This window comes from Beta vulgaris, chromosome 6, assembly GCF_026745355.1.
Source record: "Beta vulgaris subsp. vulgaris cultivar EL10 chromosome 6, EL10.2, whole genome shotgun sequence".
Classification (NCBI taxonomy): domain Eukaryota; kingdom Viridiplantae; phylum Streptophyta; class Magnoliopsida; order Caryophyllales; family Amaranthaceae; genus Beta; species Beta vulgaris.
Genome location: NC_079207.1, coordinates 25,496,499 through 25,521,252, shown reverse-complemented (window position 1 = coordinate 25,521,252; position 24,754 = coordinate 25,496,499). Strand labels below are relative to the sequence as shown.

At 35.7% G+C, this 24,754-nt stretch overlaps 1 protein-coding gene and 1 non-coding gene across 2 annotated transcripts; one reads left to right on the top strand and one right to left on the bottom strand.

The window, feature by feature from the left end:
• Positions 1-8,938: 8,938 nt before the first annotated feature.
• Positions 8,939-11,476, bottom strand: LOC130591922 (uncharacterized). Its single transcript, XM_057395912.1, has 2 exons — positions 11,374-11,476; positions 8,939-9,352 (listed from the first exon to the last, which is right to left on the bottom strand). The coding sequence occupies exon 2, from the start codon at positions 9,340-9,342 to the stop codon at positions 8,950-8,952; it is 393 nt and encodes a 130-aa protein (XP_057251895.1). The 5' UTR covers positions 9,343-9,352; positions 11,374-11,476; the 3' UTR covers positions 8,939-8,949.
• A 10,501-nt stretch (positions 11,477-21,977) lies between these two features.
• Positions 21,978-22,084, top strand: LOC125499161 (small nucleolar RNA R71). The gene has a single exon (XR_007275880.1). It is a non-coding gene; the product is annotated as a small nucleolar RNA R71 (small nucleolar RNA).
• Positions 22,085-24,754: the final 2,670 nt, after the last annotated feature.

The window sequence follows — 24,754 nt, the reverse complement described above, 5'->3', positions numbered from 1 at the left end:
TATCTATAAGTTTATAACCTATGGCACTACACTGCCATCCTTGTCCTTATCTTCCTTATATTGTTGAGGTACAAAGTCTTCATCACTAACTTCGTCCTCTTCGTCAGTCTCATAGTAGTCAACGAATTTCCTCTTGATCTTAGACTGCCTAGTAGGTATGGTGTCCAAATCTTCCTCAGGTTCAGATTCCACCCTCATACATGCATCATATATGTCTTCCTGGTAGTTCCTCTAGCATGATCCATTTCTATGATGACTTCATCATCCCTAGCATAGTGTCTCCTCAAGATGCGACGCATTATCCAATGCAGTTCTTCATATTCTCTATGGTCAATGGGTGGATGATGGTCGTCGTCTTCATCGTCAGTCAGGACGATAGGGTTAAAGTAGTTTCCTAAATTTGCAGCCATAATAGTAGAGCTACATCACAATAACCCAAAAGGTTTAGCACTCTTCCTTAACGTATTCCCACCAAGAATCAAAGGATAAGAAAACAAAGCATGTAAAATATAACACTTTAATAGGCAAAAAGGATATAACAATTAGCAGGAAAGAAAACATTCATGCATCGTTAGTAGGGAAGAAAATAATAATGCACTTATTTGCAGGGAAGAAAATTTATAATGATGCTGAACTAAATTTTCAATGCAGGCATATAATATTTTTTCCTATATGCCCTTCCTATACTACCCATTCTCACAATGTCATTTGTAAACCCTTAAAGGTATGAAAATAATGCAGGCACTTTTTATAATAACATTACTTTTGTGCCTAAATAAATTTTCTAAAAAAAAAATTTTCGAACTCAAGACATTCGGAAAAAAAATTTTACTCGACCAATTTTTTTTTTTTTTTTTTTATTCGGCTCCTAAAAAAATTTCCGAAAAACGAAAACGACAAAAGAAAATTTCGAACTCCTCATTTCGAAAAATTTCGAACCAATTTCCGAAAAAATTTGGTTTTAAAAAAAATTTTGATCCTCAAAATATTTGTGTTCATCTTTCGAAATGAAACGTAGGAGCAATACTAAGGTTTCCTTCAAATAATCAATAAGCTAGGTAACTTAAGAAGCTAAAGTCACTTAATAAGCTAGTTAGTTAGGCGCCTATAAGTCTTAAACTAACCTAAAGCCCAGATACCACTTTGTAACACCCCGATAATTCTCTCTTTCTAGAAAATACTTTATAATATAAACTTAGAGAATTACCCAGGCATTATCGCCCGTGTGATAACGTTTCGGCTTACTCAGAATTTTGCAGCGGAAAACTTACTAAAACAAAACCAACTTTATTAAACTTATGAAATAAGAGTCAAACAATGTTTGAACTGAAACACACCAACTCAAAGCTAAAGTCTGAAAATATAAACTCCTAGAAACAACTTAAATACTACTATCACAAAGCCTCTCCATTCCAGATTCCCCAATGGTATGCATCTTCGAACCTGTAATGTCAATGCTTTCTTGACTCTGCTCCCCGAAGGATCACCACAGGATCAATAGGCAAAGCCATGATCACAAACACAGACAAGCACGTAATCAGCAAAGCTGAGTACTACATATCAGACAAATAATCCTAAACATGATACTACAACACAACTTATAGAATAAAATAATAATAACATAACAACTGCAGACGACTCTTACTGAACTAAACTCTAACTTTTATTTCTTCTTTAAATGGAATAGTTATTGGGACGAGTTGACTATCTGAAATAGGAATACGGTCATGACTCCGTAAACCAGAATGACCTACGATATCGAGGAACCTTTGAACTAAAGAGGAATGGTGATCAATCCAACCTCAGAAATACATATCACGCGGACTATGTACCAACCCTTAGTGTCCAACTCTAGACGTGCACCAGTCTAAAGTCTATAACCTATTCTCGTTTCACTTTACGTTGCATTCATTTTATACTTGTGTTGACACCAACCAAGCACATAATACTCACAACTACTAATCACATAACATCACAAAACTCCTTTTTAATCTTAGAATTAATAAGTGTTCACAACTTAGCATCCAAGACTCTTTTAACTTCTTTTATTCTTTATAACTTGCCTGTTGAACCTAGCCAACAGTAAACTGTACCTTTATATAGGTATAACTCAAAATTACCAAATAAGATCCTCGGTTCTTATAAGATAAATAGATAACTCAAAGAATCCATGATTCCAATTTATTACATTAATTCACTCACGAATTAATACCAAACTAAACTTAGTTGCTTGCATCAAACTTCCATACAAACAAGTCATACTTAAACATATTCTTAGTTTACATGTAGCTACAAGCAAATAACATGTAAAGCCATCTCAGTAAATCATATATATGAACTACAAGGTCCTATACATGATACTACAAATTAAAAACATCCCTAGAGCATGTTTCTAACCATTTAGCACGTAGACTATGTACGTACCTCGTATAAACGTAACGGTAGGCCACTTTTAAGCACTAAAAGTCCCCTACAGTGAATTCTCCGCCTAAAACAACCAAGAAATCGAGTAAATACTTGTACTAAAAAAATACAGCAACTTTAAAACTCCCAAACCCTTCTAAACTTCTTTAAAAATCGTTTTTATAATTTAAACTCTCATTATTTTTAATCCCTAGTATAGATAAACTATTCTAGTGATTAAAAACCATTAAAAACCTTAAAATATTAACTTTCTGAATTTCCAGCAACTATAAAATTTTCTAAACCTTCTGAAAATATTTTAAATGAATATAAAAATCGTATTCCAATCAAAATTCATATTCATACTCTAAATATTCGATTTCTAGTGATTTAAAACCCTAAAAATCACATCTTTCATGATTAAAACTAAAAATAATAAATCTGAAATTTTCTTTTATACATATGATCCGAAAAATACATATTTCATAATAAAAATAATAACTCAAATCGAAATCATGCAAATAATAATAAAATAACAATAAAAATTAGAACTTTAATGGAATCTTAAAGGAGAAGTAAAGAAAACAACCAAAATAAGAGGAGGAAGAAGGGGCGCCGGACTGAAACAGCAGCAAGGACCGGCGGCATCAGCTTTTTCGGCTTCAAAAATATGTTTGTGACGTTTCTTGTTCAACAAGAAACGTTACTTAGCGAAGAAGAAACGATTTTTGAGAGAAAGAATGAAAGTCACGCTCAAGAGGAGAAGAGAGAGAAAATGTCGAGTGAGGAGAGGCTCAAGATCACGTGCAAGTGGAGAGAGAAAATAAGTGTAGGGCAAAAATTGGGTTTTAGGATATTTAAATAGGCTAATCCTATTGGGCTTAGGAAAAGGAATTCAATAATTAAAACAATAGGCTAATCCTATTGGGCTTAGGAAAAGGAATTCAATAATTAAAACTTTGATGACTAACAAGATGGGCTTGTTAGGACTTTAGTCATCAAATTATCCTTTCCCTTTTTATTTCTTTTGGGCTTTCGATTCCATTAAGTTTCTTTTCAAATATACTTTTAATAATTAAACTCTTATTTAAAACACGCTTAATTAAAATATTACAAACTTTATTAAGCTTAGAAAAATATTTTTAGTTGACTTTTAAAATAGTCAACCCTTTTTAAAAGTCAAATCATTTTCCAAACTCATTTGGATTTAATATAATTACATAAATAACTTAATATATTTATGAAAATCCTTTAAAAATGTGGGGGATTACAGTCTACCCCCCTTAAAAGAAGTTTCGTCCCGAAACTTAACACAAAACCCTCTTGTTTTCGAAAGTCTGAACTCATCATTTCGAAAATCTTTGAAGAAAGATAGTGCCTCTGGTGCACTTTCCCATTTTTAAACACTTGTGTCACTTATGAACACTTTTCTTATGCGGAGACTCTACTTCTTTTGCACTAACATGTGCAAATTGCCCAACATAGGCATACATATACATGAAAATGTCATAAAAATAGACAAAAAGCGCGAAATTTATCGCATTCTACCCCCCTTAAAGAAAACGAGTTACGCCCTCGTAACTCACCTCAAGGAATAGGTCTGGATACTTTTTCTTCATATCCTCTTCGGCTTCCCACGTTGCCTCTTCTGACTCGTGGTTAGACCAAAGAACTTTGACAATATGCACATCCTTGTTACGCGTACTACGCACTTTCCTGTCGAGAATCTTGACAGGTCTTTCCTCATAAGTGAGGCTACTATCTATCTGCACTCGTTCAGGCTCTAACACATGGCGCTCATCAGGGATATAGCGCTTCAATTGGGATATGTGAAACACATCGTGCATCTTTTCAAACTCCATTGGCAATGCCAATCTATAAGCTACTTTCCCAATGCGCTCCAAAATTTCATATGGGCCTACATATTTAGCACTCAGCTTGCCCTTTTTCCCAAATCGCATAACGCCTTTGGTGGGTGATACTTTCAGGAATACTTTATCACCTACAGCGAACTCATCTTCGCGCCGCTTTAAGTCTGCGTAACTCTTCTGCCTATCTTGCGCAGCTTGAATTCTAGCCTGAATCAATCTAACGTTCTTGACGGTCTCCTCAATGAATTCTGTCCCCAAAACTACATTCTCACTATAGTCGTTCCAGCAAATGGGACTTCTACACTTCCGACCATATAACGCCTCAAAAGGTGCCATCTTGATACTCGCATGGTAACTATTATTGTAAGAGAACTCAATAAATCTAATTGGTCCTCCCAACTTCCTTGAAAATCTATAGCACAAGCTCGCAACATATCTTCCATAGTTTGGTTAGTCCGCTCAGTCTGACCATCGGTCGCAGGGTGAAAGGCGGTACTCATCTTTAATGTTGTCCCAAGGTTTGCTTGTACCTTCTTCCAAAACTTAGATAGAAATCTAGAGTCACGGTCTGAAATAATGTCCTTTGGGACTCCGTGCAATCTCACTACATGCTTGATATAGGTTGTAGCGAGTTGCTTCTTCTTCCATGTCTCCTTAATAGGTATGAAAACAGCGGACTTGGTCAGTCTATCCACTATAACCCAAATGGTATCATTTCCACTCCTCGACTTGGGTAAGGCAGTCACAAAGTCCATAGAAATCGAATCCCACTTCCATCCAGGAACCTCTAGTGGTTGGACTGTCCCCATGGGCCTCTTATGGTCTATCTTCACTTTCTGACAGGTTAGACACTTAGACACATACTCGGCTACCTCTCGTTTCATGTTCGGCCACCAATATATCACCTTAAGATCCTTATACAACTTGTCACCCCCAGGGTGCACAGAATACGGAGTATTATGTCCCTCATCCATAAGACGTCTTTTTAGTCGTTACACTTCTGTGGTACACACCACCGTCCCTTAAACCTTAGACTCCCATCCTCATGAATCTTGAAGTCTATCTCCTTACCTTGCTTCATTTTCTCTTTTATCTTATCTAGATGCTCATCCCCAACTTGACCCTCAATGATCTCATCGAAAATTGACACTCCCAAAGAAAGATTACTGAGTCTAGCCTCACTTTCCCCAGGATTTAAAATTTCTAGGTTCAACCTTTGCATATCTCTACACAACTCCTCAGGAACTATCAAAGACTCAGGCTATGACTCGATTTCCTACTCAAGGCGTCAGCCACCACATTGGCTTTCCCTTCATGATACTGGATGTCTAGATCGTAATCCTTAATCAACTCTAGCCATCTCCTTTGTCTCATATTCAAGTCTTTTTGGGTAAATATGTATTTCAAGCTCTTATGGTCTGTGAATATCTTGCAGGTTGCCCCATAAAGATAATGTCTCCAAATCTTCAATGCAAATACTATGGCAGCTAACTCTAGATCATGGGTAGGGTAATTAGCCTCATAGGGTTTCAGTTGACGCGATGCATAAGCTATTACCTTCCCATTCTGTTGCAAACACAACCCAAACCATTCTTCGAAGCATCACTATAGACCTCAAATCCCTCATTCCCATCAGGTAGGGTTAAGACAGGTGCAGTGGTTAAACGATCTTTCAAGATCTGGAAGGCTTCCTCACACTTCTCATTCCACTCAAACTTGGTCTCCTTTTTCATTAAATTCGTCATAGGTCTCGCTATCTTTGAGAAATCCCTCACAAATCTCCTATAATAGCCAGCTAAACCCAAGAAACTTCTAATGTCAGTCACACTCTTTGGAGTTGGCCACTCACTCACAGCTTGAATCTTAGCAGGATCTACAGATACTCCTTCCTTAGACACAAAATGACCCAAGAATGCTACTTTCTCCAAACGAAACTCACACTTAGAGAACTTGGCATATAATTGGTTCTTCCTCAAGGTTTCTAAGATAATCCTCAAATGTTCATCGTGTTCGGTTTCATTCCTCGAATAAATCAAAATGTCATCGATGAAAACCACTACGAACTTATCTAAAAACTCATGAAAGATTCTATTCATCAAATCCATAAATATAGCAGGAGCATTGGTTAACCCAAATGGCATTACAGTGAACTCGTAGTGACCATAACGCGTTCTAAAAGCAGTCTTAGGTACATCCTTATCAGCTACCCTCAACTGGTGATATCCTGAACGTAAGTCAATCTTCGAGAACACACTAGCTCCGTTAGTTGATCGAATAGGTCATCTATTCTAGGCAAAGGGTACTTGTTCTTGATGGTAACATTATTCAACTCCCTATAGTCTATACATAATCTCATACTCCCATCCTTTTTCTTCACGAACAAAACAGGAGCTCCCCAAGGCGATGCACTAGGTCTGATATAACCCTTATCCAAAAGTTCTTGCAATTGTGTCTTTAACTCACTCATCTCAGGAGGTGCCATTCTATAAGGTGCCTTAGATATAGGTGCAGTTCCAGGAACTAAGTCTATGGTAAACTCGACAGCTCTTGCAGGCGGCATACCTGAAATTTCACTCGGAAATACGTCCATAAACTCATTCACTATTGGAACATCCTCAAGTTTTAACTCAGCTTCTTTACTCACATCTTGCACACTACAGAAAAACAGCTCACACCCCTTTCTCATCAACTTCTGCACTTGTAGAGCAGAGATCACTCCAAAGTTTTTAGGTTTCCCAAATCGTCTATATGAGGTAAATTTTCCCGAAGGGTTTCTCAACACTACTTTCTGGACTTCACAATCGATCCTGGCCTTGTAATGACTCAACCAGTTCATCCCAAGAATCACATCTAAATCTCCTAAGTTAAACTCGATCAAATCGGATGGAAAAACACTCCCTCCTATCTTCAAAGGTAAGTTCTTAAATAACTTAGTACACTTAACGACTTCCCCAGTAGGAATACTAACAGACAAGTCAATTGACTCATACTCCACCAATCCCAGACTCTTTAAAACAGAAGGCGAAATAAAAGAATAAGTAGCCCCCGAATCGAATAACGTTTTAACGAAAACTGAGTTGATAGAGAAATTACCAGTTACCACATCCGCAGATCTCTCTGCCTCGTTATGACTCATCACGAACACTTTTCCTGCAGGTTTGTTCTGGGCAGATTATCATTAGCAGCAGGCCTACTATGGTTCCCTTGGTTATTTTGACCTCCAGGCTTAGGACCCTGGTTCCCTATTTGATTAGACCCTGGTCTAGCCTGATTACCGTTTCCCTGAATTCTCAAACCTTTTCCGTGCTTAGTGTAGCACTCATACTCTCTGTGACCCTTCTTCTGGCAGTAATGACAGGTCACTGCTCTCCTTTACAGTCTTTCCCAGGATGGTTTTTGTCACAGAACTTCAAATTGAACCCTCTCAGGTCTACCCTGACTACGATTATCCTGGTTGTTCCTTCCTTGAAAGTTCCCATTCCCATTCCGGTTTTTCTTAAAGTTACTTGGTTTCCTCCAGTACTAACCTCCTTTCTCTTCTCACCAACTATTCCAGCCTTCTTATCTTTCTCGATTGCAACCCATAAATATGAGAAGCTCTCCCATACACTACATCTAAGGATGTAAAGGTCTACCCCCTAATCCCAGCTGGATCTCATCAGTCAACCCTGTTCGAACCTCTGAGCCTTAAGCCTCAGTAGCTACAACCTCAGGTGCAAACCTAGACAAGGCTATGAACTTACTATAGTATTCAGAAATGGTCATACTACCCATTCTAAGGTTGATGAACTCTTGGGCTTTCTGCTTCCTCATGAAGGCAGGGTAAAACTTTCCTCTCAGCACAATCACAAAGGCTTCCCAATTGAATCCCTCAGCAGCACTCAATCTAGCCCCATTTTCTCTCCACCACAAGTCAGCCTCATCTTTTAGGTATAAAACAGCTTGTCCTACTCTCATGTCAGCAGGGCAATTCACTACCTCAAACAACTTTTCAAATTCCCTAATCCAGTTTTCTAGGAAAGTAGGGTCAGCTTGTCCCTTAAAGTAAGGTGGTTTCACTTTGGACAGTCTTTCAAACATTTCTCCAGCAGTCTCTGGACGTTCAACCTTGTCCTGGTTCAGTTTCTCCGCCAAGAGGCGAATAGCGTCAGCTAGTTCAGTGTTGTTAGCCATTCTACTTCGGGACCTGAAAGTAATATAACTCTACTCAGGCTCCAGAAAACTAGTATAGACATCTAAGCAAGACAATACTTGATTTGATCACTAAGGATCGCATCACATACAATTTCACTAAGTTTCAACATGGAATGTTCACTAATATTCATACAGTTGTTCACGTAAGTAAATTCATAGTCACATGAATTTAGGCAAGAAAAATTGAAATCACATAATGAAAATAAAAAAAATATTCCCCATTACGTGTCCAAAATAAATTTTTACTCCTTGAATAAACAAACTAATTTTATTCTTCCATAGAAGGGAAAAGAAAAATGTGAAATAAAATAACACACTAGTATATATATATATTTCCTAAAATGCTAATCCTATAAAACACCTTTGTCTGTTGGCATATACCCAACCTTATTCTTTTAACTAAAACCTTATGTACCTATATATATATATATATATATATATATATATATATATATATACTAAATATCTATAAGTTTATAACCTATGGCACTACACTGCCATCCTTGTCCTTATCTTCCTTATATTGTTGAGGTACAAAGTCTTCATCACTAACTTCGTCCTCTTCGTCAGTCTCATAGTAGTCAACGAATTTCCTCTTGATCTTAGACTGCCTAGTAGGTATGGTGTCCAAATCTTCCTCAGGTTCAGATTCCACCCTCATACATGCATCATATATGTCTTCCCTGGTAGTTCCTCTAGCATGATCCATTTCTATGATGACTTCATCATCCCTAGCATAGTGTCTCCTCAAGATGCGACGCATTATCCAATGCAGTTCTTCATATTCTCTATGGTCAATGGGTGGATGATGGTCGTCGTCTTCATCGTCAGTCAGGACGATAGGGTTAAAGTAGTTTCCTAAATTTGCAGCCATAATAGTAGAGCTACATCACAATAACCCAAAAGGTTTAGCACTCTTCCTTAACGTATTCCCACCAAGAATCAAAGAGTAAGAAAACAAAGCATGTAAAATATAACACTTTAATAGGCAAAAAGGATATAACAATTAGCAGGAAAGAAAACATTCATGCATCGTTAGTAGGGAAGAAAAATAATAATGCACTTATTTGCAGGGAAGAAAATTTATAATGATGCTGAACTAAATTTTCAATGCAGGCATATAATATTTTTATCCTATATGCCCTTCCTATACTACCCATTCTCACAATGTCATTTGTAAACCCTTAAAGGTATGAAAATAATGCAGGCACTTTTTATAATAACATTACTTTTGTGCCTAAATAAATTTTCTAAAAAAAAAATTTTCGAACTCAAGACATTCGAAAAAAAATTTTACTCGACTACAATTTTTTTTTTTTTTTTTTTATTCGGCTCCTAAAAAATTTCCGAAAAACGAAAACGACAAAAAGAAAATTTCGAACTCCTCGATTTCGAAATAAATTTCGAACCAATTTCCGAAAAATTTCGGTTTTAAAAAAAATTTTGATCCTCAAAATATTTGTGTTCATCTTTCGAAATGAAACGTAGGAGCAATACTAAGGTTTCCTTCAAATAATCAATAAGCTAGGTAACTTAAGAAGCTAAAGTCACTTAATAAGCTAGTTAGTTAGGCGCCTATAAGTCTTAAACTAACCTAAAGCTCCAGATACCACTTTGTAACACCCCGATAATTCTCTCTTTCTAGAAAATACTTTATAATATAAAACTTAGAGAATTACCCAGGCATTATCGCCCGTGTGATAACGTTTCGGCTTACTCAGAATTTTGCAGCGGAAAACTTACTAAAACAAAACCAACTTTATTAAACTTATGAAATAAGAGTCAAACAATGTTTGAACTGAAACACACCAACTCAAAGCTAAAGTCTGAAAATATAAACTCCTAGAAACAACTTAAATACTACTATCACAAAAGCCTCTCCATTCCAGATTCCCCAATGGTATGCATCTTCGAACCTGTAATGTCAATGCTTTCTTGACTCTGCTCCCCCGAAGGATCACCACAGGATCAATAGGCAAAGCCATGATCACAAACACAGACAAGCACGTAATCAGCAAAGCTGAGTACTACATATCAGACAAATAATCCTAAACATGATACTACAACACAACTTATAGAATAAAATAATAATAACATAACAACTGCAGAGACTCTTACTGAACTAACTCTAACTTTTATTTCTTCTTTAAATGGAATAGTTATTGGGACGAGTTGACTATACTGAAATAGGAATACGGTCATGACTCCGTAAACCAGAATGACCTACGATATCGAGGAACCTTTAGACTAAAGAGGAATGGTGATCAATCCAACCTCGAGAATACATATCACGGCGGACTATGTACTCCAACCCTTAGTGTCCAACTCTAGACGTGCACCAGTCTAAAGTCTATAACCTATTCTCGTTTCACTTTACGTTGCATTCATTTTATACTTGTGTTGACACCAACCAAGCACATAATACTCACAACTACTAATCACATAACATCACAAAACTCCTTTTTAATCTTAGAATTAATAAGTGTTCACAACTTAGCATCCAAGACTCTTTTAACTTCTTTTATTCTTTACTAACTTGCCTGTTGAACCTAGCCAACAGTAAACTGTACCTTTATATAGGTATAACTCAAAATTACCAAATAAGATCCTCGGTTCTTATAAGATAAATTAATAAACTCAAAGAATCCATGATTCCAATTTACTTACATTAATTCACTCACGAATTAATACCAAAACTAAACTTAGTTGCTTGCATCAAACTTCCATACAAACAAGTCATACTTAAACATATTCTTAGTTTACATGTAGCATACAAGCAAATAACATGTAAAGCCATCTCAGTAAATCATATATATGAACTACAAGGTCCTATACATGATACTACAAATTAAAAACATCCCTAGAGCATGTTTCTAACCATTTAGCACGTAGACTATGTACGTACCTCGTATAAACGTAACGGTAGGCCACTTTTAAGCACTAAAAGTCCCCTACAGTGAATTCTCCGCCTAAAACAACCAAGAAATCGAGTAAATACTTGTACTAAAAAAAATACAGCAACTTTAAAACTCCCAAACCCTTCTAAACTTCTTTAAAAATCGTTTTTATAATTTAAACTCTCATTATTTTTAATCCCTAGTATAGATAAACTATTCTAGTGATTAAAAACCTTAAAATATTAACTTTCTGAATTTCCAGCAACTATAAAATTTTCTAAACCTTCTGAAAATATTTTAAATGAATATAAAAATCGTATTCCAATCAAAATCATATTCATACTCTAAATATCGATTTCTAGTGATTTAAAACCCTAAAAATCACATCTTTCATGATTAAAACTAAAAATAATAAATCTGAAATTTTCTTTTATACATATGATCCGAAAAATACATATTTCATAATAAAATAATAACTCAAATCGAAATCATGCAAATAATAATAAAATAACAATAAAAATTAGAACTTTAATGGAATCTTAAAGGAGAAGTAAAGAAAACAACCAAAATAAGAGGAGGAAGAAGGGCGCCGGACTGAAACAGCAGCAAGGACCGGCGGTCAGCTTTTTCGGCTTCAAAAATATGTTTGTGACGTTTCTTGTTCAACAAGAAACGTTACTTAGCGAAGAAGAAACGATTTTTGAGAGAAAGAATGAAAGTCACGCTCAAGAGGAAGAAGAGAGAGAAAATGTCGAGTGGAAGAGAGGCTCAAGGATCACGTGCAAGTGAGGAGAGAGAAAATAAGTGTAGGGCAAAATATTTGGGTTTTAGAATATTTAAATAGGCTAATCCTATTGGGCTTAGGAAAAGGAATTCAATAATTAAAACAATAGGCTAATCCTATTGGGCTTAGGAAAAGGAATTCAATAATTAAAACTTTGATGACTAACAAGATGGGCTTGTTAGGACTTTAGTCATCAAATTATCCTTTCCCTTTTTATTTCTTTTGGGCTTTCGATTCCATTAAGTTTCTTTTCAAATATACTTTTAATAATTAAACTCTTATTTAAAACACGCTTAATTAAAATATTACAAACTTTATTAAGCTTAGAAAAATATTTTTAGTTGACTTTTAAAATAGTCAACCCTTTTTAAAAGTCAAATCATTTTCCAAACTCATTTGGATTTAATATAATTACATAAATAACTTAATATATTTATGAAAATCCTTTAAAAAAATGTGGGGGATTACAGTATCAAACGATGTGTGTAGGACGAGTGAGTCGTGCGTCGGAGATGACAAAAGGATTTGCATCGGACCTCATGGCCCATCCGACGCAGATCCTCGGCCCACGAATTCTAAAGCCCTACCAAACGCATGTAACCTAAATAAACTTATATCTCCAACGCCCCTTCTCACACCACTCTCAAAATCTCTCTCAATACCGTCGCTTCTCACATCTCTCACTCTCACTCCGTCGAGCCCCTTCTCACATTCCGGTGAATCACTCTCAATCACTTTGGCTAGTCGGCGCAGTTCGGCTTTCTTGGCGGCGGCTTTGGTGGTCCCAGGTCCGACGCAAATCATTAATTCTCTAATATTGTAAGCCTCGAAGCACTGGCTTTACTACCCATATGTGGGCTTCCTTCAGCGTTGTAACACGGTGGTGGGAGGTGCATCACGGGAGGGAGAGAGAGAAAGAAAGAGTGAGTGAATGGTAGCGAGTGAATGGTAGCGAGTGAGTGTGTGTGTGTGTGTGAGAGAGAGAGAGAGAGAGAGAGAGAGAGAGAAAGAGAATGAGGGTGCAAGGAAGAAGGAGCTCTAGTGTATAGGTTGTAACACTAAAGTTATGGTATAACAATTACACCCAATAATTTTTAAAAGGTGAAAATAATACCAAAATTCAATATTTGACTCATCATATCATTAGTTGAATGTGTGACGTATGTTGTGGACAATGCATGAGTCATTGTTAAGTAGAGTTTGCTTATGGGCCGTTTTAACCCTAGCTTACTCAGCTTCCCAGACCATCGGGGTTGGGCCATCCTACCCTTAACTTAGTGCAACCATGGAGTGTTAGTACGATGCAACATATCTACAATGTGATCCCCGTTTGATTTCGCCTCAACAACTTGGCTTGACCTTAACCTCCCTTGATGGACCTTTACTAAGTTAGTACCCAAAATTTACTATCATAAGAATATATGACCTTGAACCTACCCTACTACCTACTCTAGCCTGGTTCGTCCTGTCACAAACCCGCCCCAAGGTTAGTACCCCTTGACCTTATCATGCTATGAATGAATCAATCCTTATGTATGTCGGTTGAGGGCCGATTCCTCCAACCTAACTTGCCTCTAATCCTACCAAAGCGCTGCCTGATAGGCGTGTCGCAATTGAAAAAAACTAACCTAGCTTACCTCCTAATTATGTAGTAGTGTAAGTGAGGGTCGATCACGCAGAGTGAAAGCTATTATATGATTATCTCTTAAATAATGGTAAAACTAAAGGAGATTAATATCAATGATGGTCAAATCAACTATACCTAATCAATATATAACTAAAAGACTCTAGAGTTAATTATCCCCATTAGTATGAAGTGATACAAAACAATTCCTACCTCAAATTAATCAATAAATGTTCACAAGGAAAATACACCCTACTATAAAATATTATAAACCTTTATTTAGTATCTATGATTTGCCTAATATGCACTCAAGCCTACTCCCATGGTAACTTCCTAATAATTATTCTACCTAATACCATGGAGAACTTCATGTTCATAATTGAAATACTCAAATCCGTCAAAATCCAACTCCTGTTGCAATCAAGACAATGGAATGATAGTAATACTAATTATTCCTAATCTAGTACTGAAAAATGCTCAATCGATTAAGCAAGAACAAATAAACAACTAGTTTGGAAATTTAAAGGAATACATCACATACTAATCATGGCTAGGATTTGCTTAACCCTGGATAAGAAATCTACTCACATATAATAATTAAATAAACTAAATAAAATAGAAGAGAAATCATAAATAATAATCAAAATACAAAATAAGAAAAAAAAATACTTGAATTGATGATGGAAAATTGAAGTCTTGAACACTTTTTTAAAGCCAAAATGAAACAAACGCTTCCCCTATTGGGTCACATTCCAACAGAGAAAATAAGAAGTCTTACTTGAATTATGAATATCAAATCCTAACCTAATTAGAAAACCTCCAATATATGAATCTATCTCCTAATACTAGTAAGGAAACTAGGTTACAAGATAAGGAAGGTCAATTGAGTCATTAAATGAGCCGAATGAGCTAGTCCGTGCGCGCATGCATAGGAAGATCAACAAAACAAGGCCAACTCGGGAAGCCCATATCTCCCATAATATAACTCGTCTTGGGTCGTGCAACCTGTTGTTCGAAAGCTCTTCAAATATATTTTCCAATGCCGCTCAAATTAATCAATTATCAATATCGAGTCAAAACGTATGCAAAAGTAGTAGACATGCCTTGATATCCATAATTCTTTCATTAAATTCCAACTCCAATTTGGCTCTAAATTGCACTCAAAGACATCCATAACGATCCTTATCAATTTACCGTTTTACCAATTGCTCCTAATACTCAAGCTTATTCAATTATACTCCAATTATGCTTTCAATAACCAAAATTCCTCAAAGAACATCGATAATACACAAAAGGAGTAACATTTATTTTAAAATTTAAGTAATTATATGCAATTATGAACTAAAATTCCCCTAAATTCTCTTAAAATGCAATCTAAATACACCTAAATACCATATAAAAATATGATACATCAAACTCCCCCAAGCTAAACCATTGCTTGTCCTCAAGAAATTAGACATAGACATTGAAAAAGAAATACGACCTATAATATGGGACTACGATAAGAACACACACACAACTGAGAACACAAGAGATATAATTACTACACGAAGCAAACATAGAAACAATATCGAACAATGCCGCATAATGCGCCATGTAACACGATCAACTCTTCAAGCAGACCACAAACCGTCTCCCCCAAGCTGGATTTAACCAAACCTGATAGATGTCATTATAGTCATGTGCACTCATACTCTCATGTGTTTATGGAAAAATCAATGACTCTGAACTTAAATCAAGTCAACTAAGATGAAGCAAATACTCTTTAACGTTGATTATCGACTCACTTTCCATTCAAAATTATTACGCAAAGAGATCATGAGGACTTTCAAGGATGTAATGAGGATAAGGTTAAGGGTCTGGAAATATATTTGAAAATGTGGCGTTAAAAGACAATAAGGGGGAGGATCATACTGTTGAAAACATGACCAAGAAAGGTCACAACATTTCCACGCAACAACAAACAATCTCCAAAATTGACCAACAACACTTTTGCTTATTCAATTCAAAATCAAACCCTTTTTCTTCCATCTCATTCACAACTTTTTAATTTCACTTTATTATTTCCCATTTCATTTTTCACTTTTTTTTCAAGTTTTCTTCTTTTTCAATCATTTCAATTACCTTTTATTTCAATCTTTTCACTTCAAGCTTATTATACATATAACTTCCCGCAATTGTGAACATCATCATGAGCACATGATCACATAAGACAAACTCACAACCACAACTATAATTTGTTCCCCCAAGCTAGTCTCGGGATAAGAAATCATGTGAGGCAATAGCATGTAATGTAAGGGTTAGTAACCAAAAGAGACATAAAAGGCTTAGCAGATCTAGAACCGAAAACTTTGATAAGAATAGATTCTGGAGCTCGAAACATGAAATTGAACGCCTTACTCATATCAAATTGCTTATAAAATCATCAAGTGTCGAAAGAGTATCAAGTCAAAGTCAAGATCCATGCAACAAATGAGGAGTTAATCACACATGAAAGAATAGAACTGACACAAATATGTCAGTTTATAGGCCCAAAAGTTAACTTGGGTTAAGATGTCTAAACATCAAGGTTAAAGTAAGCCAGAGAGAGATTAACTAGTATCGCAATACAATCATGCCATGAAGAATCAAGAACGAGATGAATTACGCTTAAGACCGTAGTGAAGATATCAACAAGGTTCTCAACTAGTGCTAGCAATAGTCCGATATATGCAACTAACATGAGATGAAATCTAATATGGCAATGCAACTAAGAAAGAAGTACAACTTTTTCTCCTTACACATAAACTTCGCTCCTAGTAAGCGTTACAAACCGTACAACGTCATATGAAAGCAATAAAATCTACACTAGAAAGCACTAAAAGATAGTATATACTCCCCCAATCTAGAATCTTGCAATGTCCACAGTGCAAAGAGAAAAATAAACACAAGGAAACGAGAAGGTACTTCACAAAACCTCACTAAGGAGGGGAGAGCAAAGGGTTCGGAAATCCTTGTGATTGCATCCAAGAATTGAAATTCTCCACATTTGTAAGTATGGAAGACAAGTACTCTTTTATGGTGATATGTTTTGCCTTGATCTCAACAACTGAATGTTTAATTTTTTCAAGCGATCTCTCGATCAACGCAAAAGAAGAGCTTGCACCATCAAGAGGGCTAGGCACCACTAGTTGCTCAGGGAGAGGAGGTATTTGAACACTTGGTTGATTGCTATTGAAGGACCAATTAGTCTTGTTTAGCAAGGACATCTACTCATATGTGGTAGTTCATCTTCCTCATCCTTGATACAACCTATTTTTCTTTTTAAGCCAACCTGAAGCCTTATTATGACCTAAATAAAGGGCAATTGGGGTTATGCGTCCCCCTTGTACAAAGGCTCCTCCACCAATGGGGGATTTTGCTAAGGTGAGCATTTATTGAAGAAGAAATGCACCTGCGTCAATGGGTTGAGCATGGATCATATGATAGAGCCTATATAACAGATCATATCAAACTTTTCCTCCTTCATGTCGACCAAAAATGGTACATGCAAATAATCGAAGGATGTAGCAAAGTGCAGGATGACAAATTGAAGTTGTTGTCTTATAATCATAGTCGTGCTCACCAGTCAAAGTTTGCCCAAAAGGCGCAGCTGACAGATACTTAGATGTCAATCATGGTCAACTAGTGGGAAATCTAAGCACCTCATTGAGCTTTTCTAAAGTCTATGTATGTGCCTCTTTGTAAAACCGAGAGGTGATCCGACCCTCGCGAGAACCGGGACCAAAGTCAAGAAAAGCCTTCAAATAGCTCAAAAATTCTAGTGTAGCTCTTTCATATGTTGGGAATTTGGTCATGAGAAGGTCACCCCAAGCAACATTAGACAAAAGCTAATGGATGACATTTTCAATATGTAAGGACTTTATAGCATCACGAACACAATATCGAGTATTATTTATTCCTCTTAAAAACAACCTTTCATATCTCTCTTTTTGTGCATCATCCTCAAAAATAATATCATAGTAGTAAATAACCACTGGTGCTTTATTTATTGCCTAAGAAGAGGATGGATTAGATGTTTTAGTCTTATAAACAGAGACTTTGGTCTTAGAAACTGAGCCATTTCATTTAGGAGAGAGCTTTCTTGAACATCGAGAAGAGGTAGGGGTTTTCTTTGACCTTGTTTGTGTAGTGTGAGCCACAGATGTAAAATTCAACAATTTATCACACTATCACAACAAGATTTTAACACTAGTAAGTACCCCAAATTTTGTAACAATACCCCAATCAAGAGTTTGCATTCAAATAACCTCCAGAAATGCAAAATTGAACGAGATCAAGTCGCACACATCAAGCACAAATTCAAGAGGGTCAAGGCTCACGTTTGTGTGGAAGAATTAAGCAGTGAATGAAAGCAACGCCCTTTTCATCTATACTTGTTATGAGAAATCTCAAATGGACTAGCCAACCAATTCTGCAATTCGAAACCTAGGGTTCGATAATCAAGGGAAAATATGTGAATCATGTCGAGTCTAGATGCTGAAGATGAGTGATGTGCTGCTAGTGTTGGAACTTGCGAGTGCTGATGGAAATTCATAAGTGAATAAGGAGTATGCAAGTGTTGCTGGGAATTTTTTGCTTACGTTTCTTCTATTTTGAAATCTCCTTCCTTTTTTGTTCTTTTTTTATTTATATGGTAGCAGCAAGGATCACAGATGGGTTGTGATTCAAAACATCACAACATTGCTTGCTTGTGGGGTTTACTATTAAACGCAACTTTCTGTTCTTTCTTCTTTTTCTTTAGGCCTTGTATTACACCATCGAATACAAGATCACATGTAATAGCTCGTAAAAGAAAAAAATAGTAAAAACAATGATTTTAATAATAACGCAAATATAATAACAAGTAAAGTAGTGAAAATAGCAATGGTAATCAGGGATGGTTAAGTCAAGAAATTTCTTAGATACGTTAGGGATAAAAAATGTTACAAATATTCCTACTTTAGTAAGGATAGTTTTATGTATTTGGGAGGAGTAACATATTATCATATCACTCAAGGGGAATAAGCAACCAAGCTAGGTAGATTATAATGAAAAACCAACAAGAAAATTACGTGCCAAAGGAAGGAGGAAAAAGGGAAGATAAATAAGAACAAGTTGCTCAGAAGTTCTGAAGGGAGTAACCCACACAGACTATGAGATTTAGTTGAAAGGGAATCGAGAAATTTATTAATGATAGGGGAAGATACTGCGATAGCAGTGATGAACACATTGTTTGTGTGTGTATGTAAGAGAATGATAGGACATGTCCTGGATTAAGTCTTGCAAGCAGTACATATGTGTTATGGGAAGACGTTTCCATGAGTATAAAGGAGGTAGATTAGCCACTCTATTCGTGCTTCTTCCCCGGTTAATTATAGAAGTAAAGCGTTAGGAGAGAATTACACTGAGACGAAGTTCCTAAGATCATGGTTGAAAATATAAAGAGTCCAGGTCAAAATGGTACGTTAAGGTATTACTAGATAGATATAGCTAAATAACTAGTCTTCTTCTTCTTAAACAAGTATGGAAATCAAGAACCTCTCATGTGTAAGGCAAACTTGAAGACTTGAAAAGTTATGTACCAGTTACGCTGATTTGGTTGTTATTGTTATTCCTAAACTGCCCTCCCAGGCAGTGACGAAAATTGCAGGGCTATATATGTGAGAAGGTTGTTGTTTGGAATATGTGAAGTATATGTCATCGTGTGGCTACACTTAGATGTTGTTATTTTGCTATTACCATAGTATTTGGAAATATAATGTAATTATGGTTACCTATTTTGAGTATGTTTCTATGTAAATATTTTTATAAAAAAAATATGGTTTATAATAGTTATTAATAATATATTTAATTTTTTTTAAAAAGTGGTAAGGTACTTTCAAGTCTTGGGGGTTCCCTTAAATAAGAGGAAAACTGCAAGCTTGGGTAACGTCACCTAATTAGCTATAGCTGATTTACGTTATGAGTAGTACTAATATAAGCAGCAAATTAGGTGGGCCGTTACATCACGGGTCGACTGTGATTGGGGAAAACGACCCACAACATCCGTGTGGGCAATACTTGAGCGTACGGTCTTAGGCGCCTTTTTTGTTTTTTCTCAAAAATGTAGCATGAGCAGGTACTTCGCAGACGGGCCCCAGATGGGCTTTGAAGTGTATTGAACGGTTATTTCCTACAAATGAGTAAACCACTGAGTAATGAGAATTAATCTTCAAACAATATAATATCTTTTTGGGGTTTTATTTTCTATTTTTTGTTTGTGTTGTTTGTACCTACACAAAGACAAAAACTCAAACTACAATTGCATGTAAATATAAATAACTAAAAAAAAAAAATTAAAAATAGAAAGAAAAATAAAAGGAGCACTAAGAGAACAGAAAAAGGAAAAGAGAGAGAGAAAAAAAAGTTCGGTTGCCTCCCAAAAGCGATTGATTATAAGGTCATAAGCTCGACCTCGCTCCCTTGCAATTCAGTCCAATGAAGGGTTGGAAAGTGTGATGAATCATCAAGTTGTAGACTGAAGGTCATAGTTTTTTATCACTTCATCAAGAACTTAGTTTTTTATCACTTCATCAAGAGCATCCAATCGATAAATAGATTCTCTCATAGAAGAAGAGCTCATTGAGTTTGCAAGTGTGTACTCCATCTTTTGATCACCTACTTTGAAGGTGATATTACCCTTCTGCATGTCAATTATGACTCTAGTAGTGGCAAAAAATTGTCTCCTAAGGATGATGGAAACGTATGCATCTTCTTCCATCTCCATAACAACAAAGTCACATGGAATGAAGAATTTTCCAACTTTAAGGGGAACATCTTCAAGAAACCAAGCGGAAACTTGATTGTTCTATCTGCTAGTTATAAGAGATGCGTGTCAGTTTTAGTTCACCCATATTGAGGTTGTTGTAGATTGACAGGGGCATGAGACTAACACTAGCCCCTAGATCACATAGAGCATTCTTGATAGCAATGTCACCAAGCTTGATAGAAATAGAATAACTGCTTGGATCTCCTTGCTTCTTTGAAAACTTGTTCTGCAACATAGCACTACGCTCAGCTGTTAGTGAGACAATGACAATCTCTTTAATTTCCTCTTGTTAGAGAGCATATCTTTTAAAAACTTAGCATAAGAATCACTGAGATAACATCCACGAAAGAGATGTTGATGTGCAGCTTCTTCAAAATATCAATGAACTTTCCATACTTTTTTTCAAGTTTTGCTTGTGCCAATCTTTGATAGAATGGAACATGTGGCTTGTATGGTTTGACAAGGATGACAACATGTGCCTTTTTCTCAGTCTCCTTAGCTTCATCTTCCACGTTCTTCTCACCTTGGTTTTCTTCACTCAAACCTTATAGCGTCTTCTACACTTTTCTTTCATTCAGTCGTCGTCTTTCGAAGGCTCTTGCAAGTCTTTACCACTCCTCAATCAGATGGCATTGATATGGCCCTTTGGATTTGGTTTAGTGTCCCTTGGAAGTTGGCCTGAGAGAGATGACTAATTTGTTGTGCAAGTTGGATCTTCTTATTCTCCATCTTTTTATTATGAGCATGAATTTGTTGAATGGAGTTGTTGAAGAACTCATTTTGCTTCGCTTGATATTAATTTTGCTTTGCTTGATAAGAGACTAAATTCTCTTTGATGGTTTCAATGTTGGATATTGGGCATGATGGTGAGGGATTGAAAGGTGGTCTCGACTGAAATCGAGGTAGTTGGTGTAATTGTCAAGGGGGTGTTCAGGTTGGTTGTTTCCGTGGGAGAAGTTCGGGTATTGGTTGTTTTGTGGTATTTTGTTTGTGTTTATAAGGGTGTAGCTAGTTTGGATATCACCCCCATGGTGTTGTATTAACACTCATTCAATGTGTGACCTTGTACTTCACAAACCTCACAAACAGGTGCTATTGGCCCCCTTCTCAATTGGTCAACTTTGTTTGCCCAAAACCTATGCAATGTTAGTTAAAGTAGCAATAGCATCAACCTCATACTTACTTCCCCTTTTAGGGATTCTGCGAGACACATTCCAATCATTCAAGTAATTGTTGGCAGCCATATGATCCAGCAATGCCTTAGCAACGTTAGGAGTTTTTACCATAAAAGTACTGCCAGACGCGGCATTAATATAGCTTCAAACATCATGGTTTCAAACCATTGTAGAATTTTTGAATCAATAGCCACAGTAGAATGCCACGGTGTGGACATTATTTTTGCAAATATTTATATCTCTGCCAGGCCTCATAAAGGGATTCCAATTCATTTTGTCAGCAATCAGATATCTCATTTCTGAATTTTACAGTTATCATAGGAGTAAATAACTTATAAAGAAAAGCCTTTTTCAACTTTTCCCATGTGGTGATTTTTCGTACCTCTTCTTCTTTCAACAGTTCTTTTGCTTCATTCCTTAGAGAAAAAGCGAAAGCACAATTATCGTATCTGATCATCAATAACATTTGTTAACTTCAATGTGTTACACTTCTCTAAAAAGTTAGCTAGATGATCAGTAGGTCTCTCCTAAGGTGTTCCCGCATAAGAGTCTTGTGAGATGATTGGGATAAAATGTGGTTTGAGCTCAAAGTATGTAGCAACAATTGCAGCCCTGGTGATGGTGGTGGTAGTCTCATCAGGCATATCATACTTGGTGCTTCGTCACCCATTTGTTCTTTTTGTTTTCTTCTCCTTCGACCTCTTAATCTCCTAGTTGTGGCTTCGATCTTGCTATCAATAGGAACAAATTATCTGAACCCTTGCCACTAGTGTGCATCCAATAAAAGAGACTGAACAGAGAAACATCAAATAGCAAAAAGTAACAGTGGTTGAACAAAGAGTTTAGTCAAATAAATAAAAAAATATACTAATATAATACCGTTAGTCAACGACAACGACGCCAAAATTTGATAGGTGTATCGTGCACGGAACAAAAATAATAAATAACCTAACTAACCTTCTAACTATGTAGTAATATAATCCAGGTCTATCCCACAAAGAGAAAGTTGTTTTATGATTAGCTCTTAAATAGTGGTAAGACTAAATTAAATGAGATTAATATCAATGATGGTCGAATTAACTATACTACTCAATATATAAATAAAATACTATAGAGTTAAGTATCCCCACTAGCATGAAGTAATACAAAATAATTCCTATCCCAAACTAATCAAATAAATGTTCACAAGGAAAAGTACACCATACTATAAAATATCATAAACCTCTCCCGAGAATCTATGCCTTCCCTAATATGCATTCAAGCCTACTCCCGTGGAATCATGCAAATTAAAGACATTAAACACGACACTCTAACTTCCTAACAACCCATTTTATCTATTCAAGTGGAGAACTTTATGTCCTTAATTGAAATAATCAAATCCGTCAAACCCAGCTCTCGTTGGGATCAAGACAATAGAATGATAGCAATGCTAATATCCCTAATCTAGTATTATAAATTGCACAATCAACTAAGAAAGTAAACAACTAATTTGAAAATCTAACGGAATACATCACATATTAATCATCAATAGGGTTTGCTCAATCCTAGATTACAAATTAAAACAACTAACATATAATAATCAAATAAACTATATAAAATAGAAGAGAAAGCATAACTAATAATCAAAATGTAAAATAAGTAAAAAAAAAAATACTTGAATTGATGATGGAAAGATGAAGTTTTGAATAATTCTTCAAAGCCAGAAGAAACAAACGCTTCCCCTCTTGTCTCACTTTCCAAGAGAGAAAATTAAAGTCTTACTTGAATAATGAGTAGAAAATCCTAATTAACCTAATTAGAAAACCTCTAATATAGAATTATATCTCCTAATACTAGTAGGAAACTAGGTTACAAGATAAGGAAGGTCAATTAAGTCACAAAATGAGCCGAAATAGCTAGTCTGCAAGTGCATGCATAGGAAGATCAGCAAAACAAGGCCAACTCAGGAAGCTCATATCTCCCAGAATATAAGTTGCCTTGGGCCGTGTAACCTATCATTGGGAAGGTCTTCAAGCCTACTTTTCAATGTTGCTTGAATTAATCAATTATCCTTATCGAGACAAAATCTATGTGGAAAGTAGTAGACATGACTCAATATCCATAATTCTTTCATTAAATTCCAACTTCAATTGACATTCATAACGATCCTTATCAATGTATCTTCTTTCCAATTGCTCCTAATACTCAACCTTGTCCAGTCATACTTCAATTATGTTCTCAATACCTAAAATCCATCAAAGAGCATGGAAAACGCACAAAAGGAGTAATATTTCGAAACTTATGTAATTATATGCAATTATGAGATACAATATACCTAAATGCTCCTAAAATGCAACCTAAATGCACCTAAAAAACTATATAAATATATGATACATCAATTAATGGCCCCTTCTTAGTCACCCCTGCAAATTATTACTCCTAGTTATAGCATTAATGTATACTTTCATATCAATTGCAATAATTTTTATTACTCCTACAAATATTAACTCGTATAAGACACAAGTATACTTGTCCAAAAATGATCCGACCTAGTTTTCTTGCGTTTCAAACAAGATTTTAGACCCAAAACCCGAAATGATTCAAACACGATGAACTTGAAAATAAATTTGGGGTTAGGGTTGAAAATCGATCTGAACTAACTGGACCGAAATTTTCATAAATATTTAAAAGCAACTTTATTTTTAATGTAAGATATGATATTTTAAAAATTATGACTTACAAATGATCAAAAATAATTATAAATTTACATGTAATAAATGTATACTTTCGTATCACATGTATATCGTTGATTTGTTATGATAGAATATCGTTTATGGTATCAAAGTACCATTACTAATCTAAATTTTACCAACTTTATTGGTTTAAATCACTTATTTGTTATTAATATGATCGTTATATTATATACTAAAATATTTTTATAAACAAACCATACTTATTTTATATGACAAATAGGAAAATAAAAAAATTGACAGAAAGG

Bases quoted from the DNA above. Each gene is read 5' to 3' on its own strand.
- LOC130591922 (XM_057395912.1), bottom strand. From the start codon at position 9,342: ATGGCTGCAAATTTAGGAAACTACTTTAACCCTATCGTCCTGACTGAC.